This window comes from Myotis davidii, unplaced genomic scaffold (genome assembly GCF_000327345.1).
Source record: "Myotis davidii unplaced genomic scaffold, ASM32734v1 scaffold821, whole genome shotgun sequence".
NCBI lineage: Eukaryota > Metazoa > Chordata > Mammalia > Chiroptera > Vespertilionidae > Myotis > Myotis davidii.
The window spans coordinates 1,441,046-1,457,727 of record NW_006295269.1 but is presented as its reverse complement, the minus strand read 5'-3'; the positions used below and the strand labels follow the sequence as shown (position 1 = coordinate 1,457,727).

General features: G+C 43.8%; 1 protein-coding gene across 1 annotated transcript in view; it reads right to left on the bottom strand.

The window, feature by feature from the left end:
* LOC107184114 (myoD family inhibitor domain-containing protein-like) overlaps positions 1-16,113 on the bottom strand; it is a 20,876-nt gene extending 4,763 nt beyond the window's left edge. The window contains exons 1-2 of the mRNA XM_015567939.1: positions 15,960-16,113; positions 3,553-3,774 (exon numbers count right to left, since the gene is read on the bottom strand). Coding sequence (XP_015423425.1) covers positions 3,553-3,774; positions 15,960-16,113 — 376 coding nt within the window. The remainder of the gene's footprint in view (positions 1-3,552; positions 3,775-15,959) is intronic.
* Between the last annotated feature and the right edge of the window lie 569 nt (positions 16,114-16,682).

Sequence of the window (16,682 nt, the reverse complement as noted above, 5' to 3'; positions counted from 1 at the left end):
CGCCTTCAGGACAGGGGTCTGGGTGGCCCCTGATAGCACGGATGACACACGGGCCCACAGGTGCAGCCGGACAGCTGGGGACCGGCTGCGGGGTGGGGCCTCCTTAGAAAGAGTCACATGTACTCACAGCAGAAAGGTGCCGCTACAAGGAGTTTCCACACATGTTAGTCTCATGGCCACACCCTGTCCTCCCTGAGAACGCCTCCAGCTTCCAGCCTGGCCCTGGTTCCTCCCCCTGCCCTCTGGCCCCTGGGGCCTCCCCCTGGGGCCTCCCCGCTGGTGCTGGGATGAGGGGTGGGAGGTGTGGTGGCAGGAGCGGCCCTGCTGGTAGCACTCAGCTCCAGAAGCTGCCACCTGCTGCTTTGAGAATCATTATCCAAAACAGCAAGATTATGGTTCATCCAAAAGTGACCCCAGATAAACAGCAATCGCCCTTCTCCCCGCCAAGCAGAGGCCAAGAGAAGGCACCACGAGCCTCGGACCCGGGACGCTAAAGCCCTGAGCGCTGCCTGTGCCATCGCGGGAATCTGGCGTAATCATGAAACTCGGTCACAGCGTCTGACCGATTACTAAAAGTTTTTGGTCAAAAAGTATACAAATTGGTTCCCACTCCCTCCCCCACGTTTGGTTTTGTGTGTTTCCAGATGTCTGTAAGGCAGCATGTGAGTATGTGGGCCTGAATGCCTCCTTCCAGGGGGGATCGTCCCGCGCGTCATCCGTGTAACAGCTACTTAAACATGTCAGGATCCATTTAAGTTCAGACAAGCACGACTAACACCCACGGCAGTTCTTCAGAACTGTAATGACTAGATCTGGGTGATACTTAGTAAATTTGTGCTTATGTTTTTTTCTGAGCAAATGAACTGAAATAATTATAAAATTGAAACATTTTATAAGGTGACACTGCTGCATTTAATTGTATGAAATTTACTGGGGAGAAAATGTAATCATTTTATTCAGTAGTCCATGGTGTAATTAAGACTATTCTTTAGAGGTATCTTGTATTGATGATCTTCCCTTCCACCTGGATGAGACATCTCAAATTCAAAATTATACACCAATTAGGTGTCCTCCCAGGATTCGTCTAAGGAGCCTGTTTTCCCACACCACGCGCAGCCCCGCTTTGCTTACCCGCGGGGATGCGTCTGCAGTCAGAGCGCAGAGAAGCTGCCCAGGCGCCGGCGGTGCCCTGGCTTCTCCCGTTTTATCCAGAAGGGACCCGGGCTGAGCCTGGGCTGCCTGATGCGATGCTCGGGGAGCAGCGGGCCATGCGCAGCGCGGGCCCTGAAAGCCCCTCACGCACCCGTGACCGTGACCGCTGGCGCGGGAGGTGCTTTACAAATCTGCAGGTGCGAGGCTTTCTGTCTTGTGTAAATGGGGCGATGCATATGAATAATAGATATTAGCAATTGAGCACCCATTCCCCTGCTCTCCGTTATGCATTTGAAAGAAATTAGCCACACGCAGGCATGGAGGTGGATGCGGCTCCTCTCCCCCTGCTGCTTCCCCTGCTGCTTCTGGAAGGTTTCTGTACTCTCTCAGCACCACGGTGACCCCGCTCCCAGGGCGGCATCCTTGGATTAACTGTGATGACAACTCTACAATGAAGCGAGTCCGACTGAACCCTTGACTTCCTTGGTGTTTGTGCCCTAGGGTAAGGGGAGTGTTTCTAAGTCACTATTTGTGGACCTTGCCTGGGTTTTCTACCCGTTCACCAGGGCCCACAGCCTCTTACCTTGCAGGGAGGGTTTTCGCTGGGGAAAGGAGGGCTGCGCTAGCGGCTATTGTGTTGGCCTTAAACCAGAATGTCCTGGTCACACTGGCCTGAGCGAGGCCTCAAGAAGCAGCCTGATGAGGTCCCCAGGACCCTCCTTCACGCTTTTAAAGAAAGGGAGCAGGTATGTCCCCGCCGGCAGTCATGTGGGCCCTTCCTGAGAGTGTGAGCTCAGGCACCATGCTAGCCACGTGGCCTTCTCCTTCTCCTCTCCCGCCCCCTGACAGGCAGACCAGAGAGGCCTGGCGCTGCACCGTGCTACCCAGTGTGCATGGGCACCAGGGCGGTGTCTAATTCTGGGGTCACACGGCCAAGACCCGTTACAAGTAAGATCCTCGCATCCCTGACACTAGCTGATGCAATGCGGAGACCTCTCCTGTGTTGCCTGTTTTCTTGTTTGGCATCAAACTAAAAAAGCCAGAAACTTAGGCATCACCTTGGACTTGAGGTCATAAGCTGGCAGTCCGCAGGCCAATGTCGGCCCAAAGCTGCTGGCTGTGTGGGGCTTTGTAAGGGACACAGAGGTTCCAGGTAACACTAAGCTGGCAGCGTCGCCTCCACAGCCTCGCCCCCCTGTCACTGCCTTCCAGTTCTCGCCATCGTTCCCAGCGTCTCCTGGTGACCAGGCAGCTGGCCTGTAGCTTCTGGTCTAAAGCATCCATGACAACATTTGTACAAGACACCACATATATGACATGTTAGAATCTTCTCCTCCCTTAGTCTCTAAAACTGTAATCATCATACAAGCAAAACCTGCACCTCTGGTTTGTGACAGGGTCCGTGCTGGTTGCTGTATTCGTGTGATTTCAGTTCTTCTTCAAAAAGCTCTGCGGGGTGGTACAGGCCCCATCATCACCCAGGGGCTGAGATTCAGTTGGCAACAAACAAACAAACAGACAAACAGTTTTGCAGTTAAAAACTTCAGAGCCAGGCGTTAAACTGATGTGATTCCAAATTCCTCTTATATAGGCTTTGTTTTAATTTTGTTTTCTTATTTGTAAAAAGTAAATATGAATTTAAATACAGATCAGAAACTATACCCGTTTGAATTTTCCTCTGAGAAACTCCTTCTAGCTTTCTTTAAACACAAATGTAAATGTAAACTCCTTCTAGCTATTTTAAACACAAAATCCTTAAAAGGTTTATGTCTCCTGTACAGGCCACTGCATGGTTATCCTGAGTGAAGTTATTGTGTCTTGGTGCAGTCTGTGACTTTGAACTTGACTATCCTGATCATTTAGCTCCAAATCAATTTGAAATTGGCTTCGCAGATGGAATGTGCTTTGTCACACACAGTGCGGCTCGCGAGCCGCGGTTTGCCGAGCCACAGTTTGCCGACCTAGAGGAACCAACCCTTTTATACAAGTTGCTGCTGTAAGCATCCTGGTATTCTACATAGTCTATATTTACATTTTTCCAGCATTTCAATGGCATTCCACTCTTCCTTCTCCTCCCCACCTAAACAGTCCCAGATCTGAGGAAAGAAAGTTTGCCATTTTTCTTTACCACTTTATATCCCCACAGCAAAAATGATTACACCTCACCCCGACTCTTTCAGAACAGTTTGCCTCTGATTCCCCGCGTTGAGAGCAAACACTCTGCCAAGCACCTCGTAATTGCAAAGTGACCTTGACATGTGTCATTCACCAGGGCTTTCAAATAAAAGTCTTCCTGTTTAATATTCATAAAGTATTTCCCCTAACAGCATATGTGATGATTTTACAGGGGCTGGGGGTGGGGGAGCTTTATTTAGAGATGGCTGATTCTGAGAAACATACCATCAGTGTCTCTCTGATGAGCTGAAGCATCGGTTTGGAGGTAAGAAAATTTCGTTTGACATTCTTCAAGGGAGGACAGTGATGTGGTGGATTCTGACAGTTTTTTCTCAGTGGAAGTTTCCTTGGCTGGCCCATCTGTGATGTTGAATTCGGATCCTGAATTTATAACGATAGCATTAATGGGTTTCTCTTCTGCATGTTTTTCATTTGTGAGTTGCATATCTAGACGAAAAAAGAAAAACACACACACAACACAAACTCACTATAGTAGACACAATGTAGTGATTCTAAGAATGGACATTTGCAGAAAATCTCACATTCTAGACTTTTATAAGAAAAAAGTCTTTTTAAAAATAATTGGTAGTTATAAAATAGTCATAGGGTTGTAAAATACAGCACAGGGAATACGGTCAATAATGTAATAACTACTTATGATGCCAGGTGGGTCCTGGAAGTATTGGGGGGCCACTTGGTACAGTACATGATTGTCTAACCACTATGCTGCACACCTGAAACTAATGCAAAATAATATTGAATATAAACTGTAACTGAACATTTTTTAAAAAACAAAACAAACAATAAAAAAGAATGAAGCATTTTGGAGCAGGAAATTTTGTATGAAAACGCAAGTAAGAATAAAAGAGTGCAATAATTATAAAATTTTACACACATTCTAAGTTTTAGCTATCATCGTAATTTGCAACATTTCTACTGTGGGGTTTTTTACTGATGGGTGGGAAGAAGCAAGGAGCCCATTCACTTGGATCAGCCAGATCTTGCACTATGTCGCCAGAGCGCTGTGCTGCCAGCATTTTGTGGGTCTGAGAAGTAGTCAGGGGTCTTCAGTGCTGAGCAGTACGTCTCAGGGAGAGCACGTGATCTCAACCAAGTGCCTTCCTTCCTCTGTTTCTACAAATGCTGTGTAAGGATAGTGTTAACAATCAATAGTCCCTAACTCGACTCTCTTTCTGCCCTCACACACGCCACGTTTCCACCCTGTCCTTCACGGGAAGGTCTTGTTAGGCCTCTGCTCAGGTCTGGTCTGTGTGGCTCTGGGCAGGGGTGCTCTTGAGCACATGCTGTGTTTTCATAGAGTCACCTGCACAATTAGTAGCGATGCTCAGAGACCCTTTAGCAGAGTCCATGATTGAGATGGTGGTTGCAGAGGCATAGAGAGTGCTGAGCGGCCCGGTGCTTCATGTGTTCAATGCCTGCATTTGTTCATTCATCACCACATCCTGAGTGAGGGTCAGCGCTGCATCAGTAAGTGGGCTGGGCACTGGGATACAGTGGTGACTAGGCCGGGCATCGCTACTGGCTTTCACAAGCATCCAGCAAGTTAGCAAAGATAACTAAGAAGCTATAATATTGAGGAGAGTATGAGAAGGAAGCCATGAATGAAGTCATATTATAGAGAGAACCAGCCTGGGTAATGGTGCAGTTAACTTTTTACTTATCTACACTCATTAAACTGGGGAGTCCTAAGACTAAGAAAAGAATTAACGTAAGAATTCTCAAACACGGGGCCAGGCTGACTCCCGGGGACACCTTGAGGGCTCAGCAAGCGATGGTCCTGGCGGTTTGATGGTACTTCGGGGGGTGGTGAAGATTACCTCTGGAGAATCGCAGCCCACTGCTGGCCCAAGGCCTGCTTGATTTAGCAATGCTCACTGAGTGGCTGAAATAAATAACACGCTGGACAACTGGGTTTGATTTGCCATGCTCACACAGCTCAGTGCAAGAAATACGGGATCTTCTGGCCGAGTCCATGGTCATCATCCTTTCAAAAGCGACTTCTTCCTGTGGGGCAGATGGAAACCTCTGCGTGGACCTACCCCCTCAGGCGGTGATTCCCAGACGAGTCTTCAGAGTAGAATTCACCTGGGAAACCCTTTAAAAATTTGGCATTTTTTAAAAAGCTCAGGCCACTCCTCCTCTTCACTCCACCCAACATGTTAGATCACAGTCCCTGGGGGATTTTTGAAGCTCCAAGTGCAGACAGATTTGAGAACAATTGCCACAGGGGCCCTCGGCGTTGGAGAGTGGAGAAGGGAAGAGAACAAGCCAGTGTTGTGTGCATGAGCGACCTTCAGAAACCAGTCATCACCGGTTGCTCTCCAAGGTCCCGTAACAGAAGGGGAGCTAACAGTGTGGTACACACACAATTGTCTTAGGCCATTTTTATTTCCTTCTGATCCTCCAAATAGTGTTGGCTTTCAACAACATTTAACTTTTATTCCCAACCCTTATGCTGCTGGCTTTATATCTCTTAGTGGCAGTTTGATTCATCCTAAAAAGGATTGGCAGAAATAAGGGTTCAGGAAAAACAACTATTGTTGATAGTAATTAATAAATTATTGAAGAGATAGAATTAGCTCAACAGATTGAGAACCTCTTGGCTTCCTCTAACCCAAGAGAGATTCACCAAATTGGTGATATAAAGATGATGATGCTAAAAATAATTTCTTTTTCTTAACTTGGGTACCAAAATGTCCAGTAACCAGCTAATATCACAAAAGTAGCCGTGTAAATTATTAGTCCTTTGAGCATGTAGAACACATGATGTTTTGGGCCAGATGACTGTTCATGACGGGGAGATTGCAGGAAGTTTAGCAGCATCCCTGTCCTCTACCTGCTTGATGCCAGTAGCACCCATCACCCTGGGTTGGGACGAACAAAAATGTCTCTAGATATTGCCAAGTATTCCCTGTGGGGCAAATCACCCAGGTTGCAAACCACATCACTGCTTACACACAACACACACAGTCACGTCCATTATGTCAAGCTCTCTGTTACCACTTATACAGAGTGGGGCAAAAGTAGGTTTACAGTTGTAAGTATGTGGAAGTTTATTCTTGTATTATTATTTATTCCTTATTGTAGTATTTTCCATATGAACAACTATAAACCTACTTTTGCTTCACCCTGTATACCTTACTTAACAAAAACTCTAGGAGGTCAATATTGTCAGCCTCTCTGAACAGGTGGCAAAAGTATGAATTGGTGTCTCCAGTTAACGGCTGAATGAATGTAACTAAGGCTCAGATAGTTTATAAATTGTCCGAAGATTCTTCCTTAGCAAATGGTGGAACTGGGATTTGAACCCAGGCCTGGTGGATTCCAAAGCTTTGCTTTGATTTGTTTGTAGCTTTTGTCTCGCTTCCTAGCTGTAAAGACTGCACATCAGCAAAACCCTCCTCACCTGAGTCCAATGGTATGTCATGACCCCAAAAGAAGCCCTGCAAACAGCCTACTGACACGCCTCTCCCAGAACAGCCTTAGCAGCGCCAGGCTGGCTCCCAGCGCACGGGAGTCCTGCCCGCAGGCACAGCGGCTTTCCAAGGCGCAGGGAGGGCAGCTCAGAAAGAGCTAATAGGTAAGGGGACTTGGTAAGTACGGAGCGTGCAGCAGCGCTTCACTTACAGATGAAATTAACCATCAGTTCAAATGATCACACGTAGTCAGGCTGCATGGAATTCAAATTGCTTTCGCACAAAGTAATTCAGTAACAAAGAAAAGTTGGCTAGAGGTTACTGAGATATAGGAACATGCAGAGAAGACGGTATATAGCCAAGTGGTACACGATTCTCTTTTTAATTTTGTGGCAATTTTAAGTACAGCAACCATTTGGAGGTACTGGGCTTGTACTGAGAGAATTTTATGGAGAACTTAAACTGCCATTCATAAAGTTATTTTAATTCTATATCTCTGTTTATATTTTTATTTTTTTCATTTCCTAGTGGGAGCTATCTGTTGCTCATTAGAAAGTCATCTGACACACACACGTGTCAGAACCCAGTCTGTTCAGCCCAGAATCTGACATATGAAGGGAGGCACAATTTCTGGGTGAATGTAAATGACATCTTCTGTCTTTTATAGAAGCAATGCTAACAATAATTTCCCCACATTTCGTCTTTCATGATGATATTTGACATTGTACACAAAGTATTATAAAGTAGCATAAGCTAAAAGGAGAATCACATCAAAATGATATCACATCTTCTGCAGAGAAAACTATTTTGGAATTAAATAAGGAACATGTGAAACTATATTTGGGATGTTATAGATAGATCTTGACATTAATGTAAGAAAAATAATTTTTTGCAACAGAAAAAACCACCAACATTAGGACAAAAATTAGAAGCTCAACTGTGTTTCTTAGGGGAAAAAAATTAATTGTATCTTAAAAGTCAGTAAAATAGAAAATTTATGTTTGGGCTAGAAGCAATTTCAGAACCAATGGGCATGCACTTAAATATCAGAAAAGACAGACAGTTAATTAATTTTTTATTACCATTGAGCAAATGCTATTAATTTAATTCAATTAACATTTATTGAGTAGCCACATGCAATAGATGAATCAATGTGACAGGAACAATTCACTTATTTACTTTAAGTTATTAAGGAAACATTTTAATCCTTTTTATTTTTGTTCACTAAATGTGACTTTTTAATTTTTGCATCCACCTGTTCGCTGAGCGTGTATATCTATACACACAAATTAATAATAAGTAGCATCTCTCCGCCCTGCTCCTCTCATTCTGCTCTTGTTTATCCCTTCCCTTCTTTGCCCTTCTCTCTCTGTTTGGGTTTAGTTTTTTGACTAACCTGCCTTGTCTTTGTTATTGGTTGCTTTTTTCCCTCCAGCTCTTCAATGTATTTGTTTCTCAAGACTTTGTCTCCTTAGTTTCTTTCTTTGCACCTACCCTTGCTACTTGTTCACACTCACAGCTTCATTTTCTTTGTAAAGTTGACCCCAAATCTCTGTGCAGTGGGTCAGCCAGTAGCCGGGCCCCACAGGGAGCACAGCTGTGCTCGGCCTGGGCCTGGTGCTGAGGATTTGAAGAGCTCCAACAGCCTTGGTCCGCAAGAGGCCTACAGGCATCACAGGCTGCAGGCCCACTTGTAACTGATGATTGGGTATTTTATTTGACTTACTAGCCAAACCCTTGCAATTATTATGTCTCTTTCTACTAAGTCCCTCATTCTTTCCCCAAATCGAGTAGCTCCAGTTTCCTAGGCTTAAAAATACCCTTTGGTTTGCCCCATCCCTCCATTCAGCTCTTTACAGTCTTATTTATCCTTCCTTCTAAACATCTCACAAGTCCATCTCTGCTTTTTCATTCCCCAAACTACCACTCAGGTTTCAGCGTCTGTGCTCTCAGATCTGGACTGTTTCAGCAGTCATTGACAAGCCTCCTTAAGACATCTATGCACTGTAATCAAAACAATGTTTTCAGCAATAGTCTTCTGGTTATATTACTCATTTATAAAAGCAAAGCAAAACACACACACCATGCATACACACACACAAATGTTAAAAGCTCATTATTACCTGAACATCTTCCCATTCTCTTGTTCCCAATTAACACACCAAATCTATTGCCAAATTGTCTATGGAAAAAGGTAAGCCCTGGCAGGTGTGGCTCAGTGAGCGGGAGTGTCATGCCTTGCAACAAAGGTTTCGGGTTTGATTCCTGGTCAGGGAGCATACAGGAGGCAGGCAACCAATCAATGTTTCTCTCTCTCTCATTCTCTCCCTTCCTCTCTCTCTAAAATCAGTAAACATATCCTCTGGTAAGGCTTAAAAAAATAAAAGAGGTAACTTTTTGTTATGATTTTCTAGTGAATGGTGAACTCCAAAAGCATATATAAATATGATTAGATAAGCTTTTAAGAAAGGATGATTTTAATGTTAAGGTGAGTTAGTATTTCAAATGTATAAGCCAATTTTAGAGCTATATGGTGAATTATATTTTCTCTTGGATCTCAACTATGCTTTGGTTTAGAATTTAATGCTGTAACTACCCGCGATTGAAATAAGATCAAAGCAGATCGGTGACATTTCAAGGAATATGCTACCATCCAATTAACTAATGAGTGTGGCTAGTATAAAAGTAGTTAGTTGAAGGGACACTGGAGAGGATAAAAAGGTGCGTGGGTTTTTTGTTTGTAAAGTTCACACAAATGTCAGAAATTATTATTATTATTTTTTATTGTCAGGATATGTAGACTGTACTTTGCCCAGCTTGGCAGGAATAACACCTAACACACACATACGTGAGATAGAGGAGAGCCGTTGATATTGAACACGCTGAAAGTTACTAGGAGGAGCTAGAATCACGTTTTCGACGTGGAACACTATTACTCTGGTATTGAGCAAAGTGAGAACTGGCACTGCTTAAAGACAGACCAAAAGTAGGAAGTAAGGCTTCCCCAGTCCAGACAAAAGCACCACAAGGATGCCGTGTCTTCAAAACCAACCACAAACCCAGCCTTGTCTTCTTCCAAAGCTGAGGGGGCTCATTTTCTCAGGCTGAGGGATGAAGTCTTCCTAAAACATTCTTACCTTTCAGAATAAATGGAAATAACTCAGTCATGCATGCTCCATTGCTATATCCTGTTAGTTTGATTGGACAAAACAAAATTTTGGATTCATTAAATCTGCGTTTTGGGTGGGGGAGAGGATGAATGGATGGGCGTCTGGTCTTTGGTTTCCAATGGCAGCTCTGGTGGGAAGAGGTCCCTCAAAGGCCTCCACGTTACAGTAGGGCTTCCTCATTGTTGGTGGTGATTCAGCTAAAACTGCCCTCAACAAGCTAAACAGAATGTTTACCAAGAGCCATGACAAGAGGACATTTAAGCCTTTCAGTTAGCCTGAGTAAATCCCTCCTTTAAAAAAGAGAGAAAAAGCAAAGAATGTTATTTCTCCAGAGGTAGGAGCAGTGAGTGTTCGAGGTGGAAAGGGTTAAGCGGGAAGAAAGAAAGAAGAAAGTTGAGCATAGCCCCTCCCCCAGCTCCCTCCCCACTCAAAGCTACTTCAGTCTGGGCACAGTGGCTCCTGGCCTCCATTCTGGAGGAGGGCCGCAGCTGTCTGCTCTCCGCTGGCGCTGCACCTGCAGACAGGCGCAGGCTAAGTGATATACTTTTATAGCTCGATCCAGAGCTGTAACCAGGAGCAATTCAGCCCAGGGAGGTGGTTAAATCTTCTTCGGACACGGAAACAGTTTGCAATTATGAGCCTCCATTTCATTTTTATGCAGTTATCTTCAGTTTAATGTTTGTACAAAGTGTCTCAAGAAATAAAGATCATGTTATTTCAGAAAAAATTGGTTAGCTCTTTTTATAGCTTGATGCACTTGCATTAGTAATACGTTTAGGGCTCTGAAAAAATAAATGAAGCCAATCAAGTTATGAACTCATGCAGAATTGGTGTTACATATACAGTTGATTTTTAAACTATCAGTGTTTAAATATAAATGTTAAAAACTAAACTATAATTATTCAAAATATTCTCTATTATGTTAAAACCATGACAATTTATTCATCCTGACTATTTTAATGTCACTTAAAGTCTCTTACTTGCATTATCTCAATTTAGGCTCGCAACAATTTTGCAAAGTATTATTATAACTATTAGATGAATGAGAAAGTGAATGGAGGGTCAGACGTTTCAGTGGTTTGCCCAAGATTACCCAGCTGGTAAGGGACAGAGCTAGTACTTGAACTTATGTCTCCTCATTCCTATGACCGTCAAACTTTACATTCACAGATTGCTTTATGAAACCAGGCACTCTGATCTGAGATCAAGATAGTCTTCTGAAGTAGAACTCCTTTGTCCCTTTTGACTTTCTTTACTCCCGGTTGATTGCTCTTGCTGGTATTTGATTAGGAGCAATTTACATGTCTGCTCAAAACCACAACTCCTACTGATTGCATTTTCCAAACTCACCCCTCCGAGTCCAGTGTGTGTCACCTCCTTTGTGACGCCTCCCGCAAGTCCCTCCCCCCGCCCCTCCCCCGCCCCTGGTTCCAACAGAAATGAATGGATCCCTTTGGGAGCTCCGGGGAACTGGGGCGACACCCGCCTGCGGTCCCACTTCAGTTTATTGTACGGTGGTTATTTGTGGCTGTATTCCCCTCCTCCCTGTTCTGAGCTCCTTAGGGAAATGGATGCTCTATTCAGCTTTGATTCACCAGCACCTAGGTCAATGTCTGGTAGAAAGCAAGTGTTAAAATCTTTTAGGAGACTGAAGCTGACTGGTTGATTGAATGTGGGATATTTTGGCTGATAGTTGACAGTTGACTCATCTTCCCTGGGACCAGTTTTTGTGCACATCTTCTAGGGTCTTCCTCCCTCACTCTTGAAATGTCAGTTTATCCTGGTAAGTCCAAACTTATCTCTATTGTGCTAATATACACACTGATTTTTATTTTGATTTGAAAGCAACATTTGCATTTGAATATGCAAAACTGAAGAATATAAAAAAACAAAGAAAATAGAATCCCCTTTAATTCTACAATTACTAACACATTTGTGTCACAAAAGAAAATGGAAATATCCGGCATATATATATATAGTATATATTACAATTAGAATATATTATATTATATAATCAGTACTTCTAAGATGTCACTCACTCCAATTCTATTATATATATATAATATCCTATATAATTCCAACTGGTAGGTTAGCTTGCTGCTGGGGTCCCTCTGATCGAGACTGAGCGAGATGGGCCAGACATGCCCTGGAGCCTTCCATGTCCCTCCCTGGCCCCGATTGTGCACTGGTGGGGTCCCTTGGCCTGGCCTGCACCCTCTCGCAATCCAGGAACCCTCAGGTGATATCGGAGGACTGGGTTCAGTCAGATGGTGGAATGACCAGTCGCTATGACGCACACTGACCACCAGGGGTCAGACGCTCAACACAGGAGCTGACCCCTGGTGGTCAGTGTGCACCCACAGGGGGAGTGCCGCTCAGCCAAAAGCTGGGCTCACAGCTGGTGAGTGCAGTGGCAGTGGCAGGACCCTTCCTGCCTCGTGGCAGCGCTAAGGATGCCCTATTGCCAGTGGGGAGCAGGCCTAAACTTTCAGTTGGACATTCCCTGAGGGCTCCCGGACTGCGAGAGGGTGCAGACTGGGTTGAAGGACACCCCCACCCCAGTGCAAGAATTTCGTGCACCGAACCTTTAGTATATACATAAACATATGCACTATATATATGACATGTATAGTGCATCCAAGGTGTGTCACTCACTCTTTTATGACCTTGGCATGTATTAAGTCACTTAGTCCTCCCAGGAACCCTACCTGTTAGGTACCACTGTGTCAGCCCCATTTCGTGGATGCAGACACAGAGCACAAGGAGGTGAAGTATATACCAAGGCCACAAGCAGGGAAGCTGGGGTTTTAACTAAGAAGCCTGGCCCAGGTTCATGCCTCTCACTATAAAGCTATCATGTTTGTCTAGACAGTGATTTTAAAAGGAAAAGCAATATTGGGATTTCATTGAATATATTATATTTTATATGTTGTTATTATATCATGAGCATTTTCCTACATCCTACAGTTTATTAAAAAACATACTCAGGTCTCAGCTCAAATTTCACCTTTTCAAAGCAACTTTCCCTTACACTAAATCTAAAGCCCTGCTTCTCAGTGAGGGCAGGTTTTTCCCCCAGTGGACACTGGGCAATGGCTGGCTACATTTTTATTGTCATGACTTGGGTGGGTGTGATTAGTGAGTGGAGGTCAGGGATGCTGCTAAGCATCCTTCAGTGCACAGGAGCCCCTCCTCCCACCTCCAGAAAGACAATATGGTTTCAAATGTCAATAATGCAAGGTTGAGAAATCCTTAAGTAAAGTAATCCCAAGCCCTCGTCATCAGCCACTTCCATTGTGCCACTGTTTCATTGCCTCATAGTGACTGTCAGCATTCTAAAACGCTTTCTTCATGTATTTGTTTACTTGATTATAGAGTATGTGTCTCTTTTACCCTTGACTAAAATGTCACCTTTACGAAAGCTTTGTTTGTATTAATTAATTTATAAAGAGTGCCTGGACATAGTAGATATTTAATAAATAAGAAATCAAAGAATGAATAAAAATAATACTTCTTGCATAGAGTATCATAAACTATTTAACAATTCTCCCATTCAATAAAAATTTAGACTGCTTCCAAAGGTTGCTATTATCAATGATTTTAAACATTATTTTCATGAATCTTTTCATATATCTATTTGCTTTTATAGGTTGGATTCATAGGGAAGGACTTATTGAGTTAATGGCCAAATTCCTAAAGCTCTTCCTATAATTTACTACCCGCCTCCAGGAAGTGCCATTGAATGCCCACATCCACATGTCGGAGAGTTCCTGGGAGAAGTCTATTTGCTGTGCTCTGGCTAAGTCTAGCTTTTACCAATAAAATACTTTATTTTTTATCAATTTGAAAACAGCTTTGATTCAAGTCTTTAATTTTCTATATCTGAAGATAATCTTTCACTATCATAGGGGCAGAAGGTGTTTATTCATACTTATAGGTTAACTAGGGCCCGGTGCATGACTCTCTTGCCTTCAGGGGGTGAGAGGGGAGTCCCTTAGCCCAGCCTTTGCCCTCTAACAATTCTTGAGCCCTTGAGGGAGGGAGGGAAATGTCCTACTGCGGGGTTAGGCCCGCTCCCTAAGCTGGCAGTAGGACATCCTTAGCACTGCCTCAGAGGTGGAGAGGCTCCTGCCACTGCCGCTGTGCTAGCCAGCCATGAGCCTGGCTTCTGGCTGAGCGGCACTCCCTCTGTGGGAGTGCACTGACCACCAGAGGGCAGCTCCTGCATTGAGCATCTGCCCCCTGGTGGTCAGTGCGCATCATAGTGACCGGTCGTTCAGCCGTTCAGCCAATTTGCGTATTAGCCTTTTATTAAATAGGATGGGAAATTCTACGATCTCTTGTATTATATAAAATTAAGACTCTTATTCTGTGTTTATTGATACATTTTAATTTTATTACTGGAGGACTGATGATTGGATGGGGGTTTATTTAGCTGGGTCTGGCACTGGCAGACTGGAGGCTCCTGCCAGCTTCTGGGCCTTGACAGGTAGGTGAGTGTCATGCATGACAACTGTCTAAGTGTAGGATGGGCTATCATCTCTACAGAGGTCCTGGAGACACCATGAGTCAGGCAGACTGTAAGGCAGGGCAAGAGGCAACAGGGGAAAATGGGTGAAGAAGCAAATCACATGCTTATTGACAACTCCTGTTTGTCCAGTGTGTGCACCCAACGTATTGTGGAACCCAACTGGTGATATAAGATCTGTTTTCCTGGTGACCCACCTGGTGGGAGTTTAGCCCAATGGTCTTCAAATTGGCTTACATTCATATACTGAGGGAGGTCCAAGTCCTTCTATTTATATTTATTTGTTTGTTTGTTTATTTATTTTTGTTCATGTCCATAAATTCTTTCTCTTTTGCTCAATTCCTCCACTCCCAACCCCTCCTCACCCCACCACCCACCTGAGCTGTCTCTGCCTACTTCCTATCTATGAGTCTGTCTCTATTTTGCTTGGTAGCTTAGTTTGTTTATTAGATTCCACATATGAGTGAAATCATATGGTACTCCTTTTTCTCTGACTGGCTTATTTTACTTTGCATAATTTCTCCAGGTCCACCCATGTTGTCAAAAGGGTAAGATTTTCTCCTCCTCCTTCTTCTTTCTCCTCCTCCTCCTCCTCCTTCTTTTTCTCCTTCTCCTTCTCCTTCTTCTCCTTCTCCTTCTCTCTCTCTCTCTCCTTTTTTTATTTTACAGTCAAGTAGTATTCCATTGTATAAATGTGCCATAGCTCTTTTATCCACTCATCTACTGATGGACACTTGGGCTGCTTCTAATCTTGGCTATTGTAAATAATGCTGCAGTGAACACAGGGTGCATATATTCTTTTTTTAAAAAAATATATTTTATTGACTTTTTATAGAGAGGAAGGGAGAGATATAGAGAGTTAGAAATATCGATGGGAGAGAAACATCGATTAGCTGCCTCCTGCACATCTCCTACTGGGGATGTGCCCGCAACCCAGGTACATGCCCTTGACCGGAATCGAACCCGGGACCCTTCAGTCCGCAGGCTGACGCTCTATCCACTGAGCCAAACCGGTTTCGGCAGGGTGCATATATTCTTTCAAATTCGTGTTTCAGGTTTCTTCTGATAAATTCCCAGAAGTGGAATTGCTAGGTCATAAGGCAGTATCAATTTTAACTTTTTGAGGAAACTCCACACTGTTCTCCACAGTGGTTGTGTCAGTCTGCATTCCCAGCAGCAGTGCATGAGGGTTCCCCTTTCTCCACATCCTTGCTGGCACATGTCGTTTGGATACAAGTCTATTTAATGAGGTTAGAACACCTATTTATAGTTATTCTCTTAAAATGCTATTACAGCTATTTTTGCACACTTTATAATGTACATTTCAGTTAATATGGCAGCATAGGTATCCGCTGTGTGTGTATATGTGTGTCTAGTCTTCTGGTATATAGGTACATAAGGTAGGCTTGCTATTTCCCCCTTTTTTACTGGTGAAGGTTTACAATAAAAAACTATGGGACCGCTAGTCTAAGTAATAGACGGAGGCTAGCTCTCTACATCTCTCTCCATCTGAGGGAAATCCAACTTTCTTGTGCTTCTTCTTGGTCCCCGGTGTGGTTGCTGGCACAGCTCCAGCCACAGCAGCTGCAGTGGTGGCCTGAGGAGACTTGTCCCGAGTTCCTCTAGTGGTAACAGGATTAACAGGCTCCATTCGGGAAGCACTCGGGCGGCATAACACCTCCCAGCAGAACTATTCCTGACAAGGATGTGCAGATGGAAATGCATATTTATGTCACTTAAAGCCTACCAGGGACACAAGGATTTGAGCTATAACAATAAATAGAAAAAATCCTCCCGCAATCTTGGTAACCACACTCCAGTGCATTGGCTGTGCTTGGCGAGAGACCGGCAGTTCACTTTGTCCCAGCACAAAACATTCAGCATCTGAGCACGTCAAGGTGGACTGTTCTGAATATATTTCAGAGTGTTACAACAGGCCAGCACCAAGTTAGGTTAGATTTTCAGGCCTTAAAATAACAGGACAATTCCATGAAGTGTTTGGGCCATTTTAAGAAAATAAAAGTCTTCTTTAAAAAGGAGTATTAATTTATTCCATATATGATGTTATATGAATTATTTTCAAAGCCAAACAGTCATTGTAGTCAATGTTTCCAAACTTAAACCTATATTCTTTATAGCAATCCTTGATATACTTTCTTCTAGCTTCCTCCTAAAACACCTCTGACAAGAAAAAGAAACATGTTCCCGATCCAGAAGACA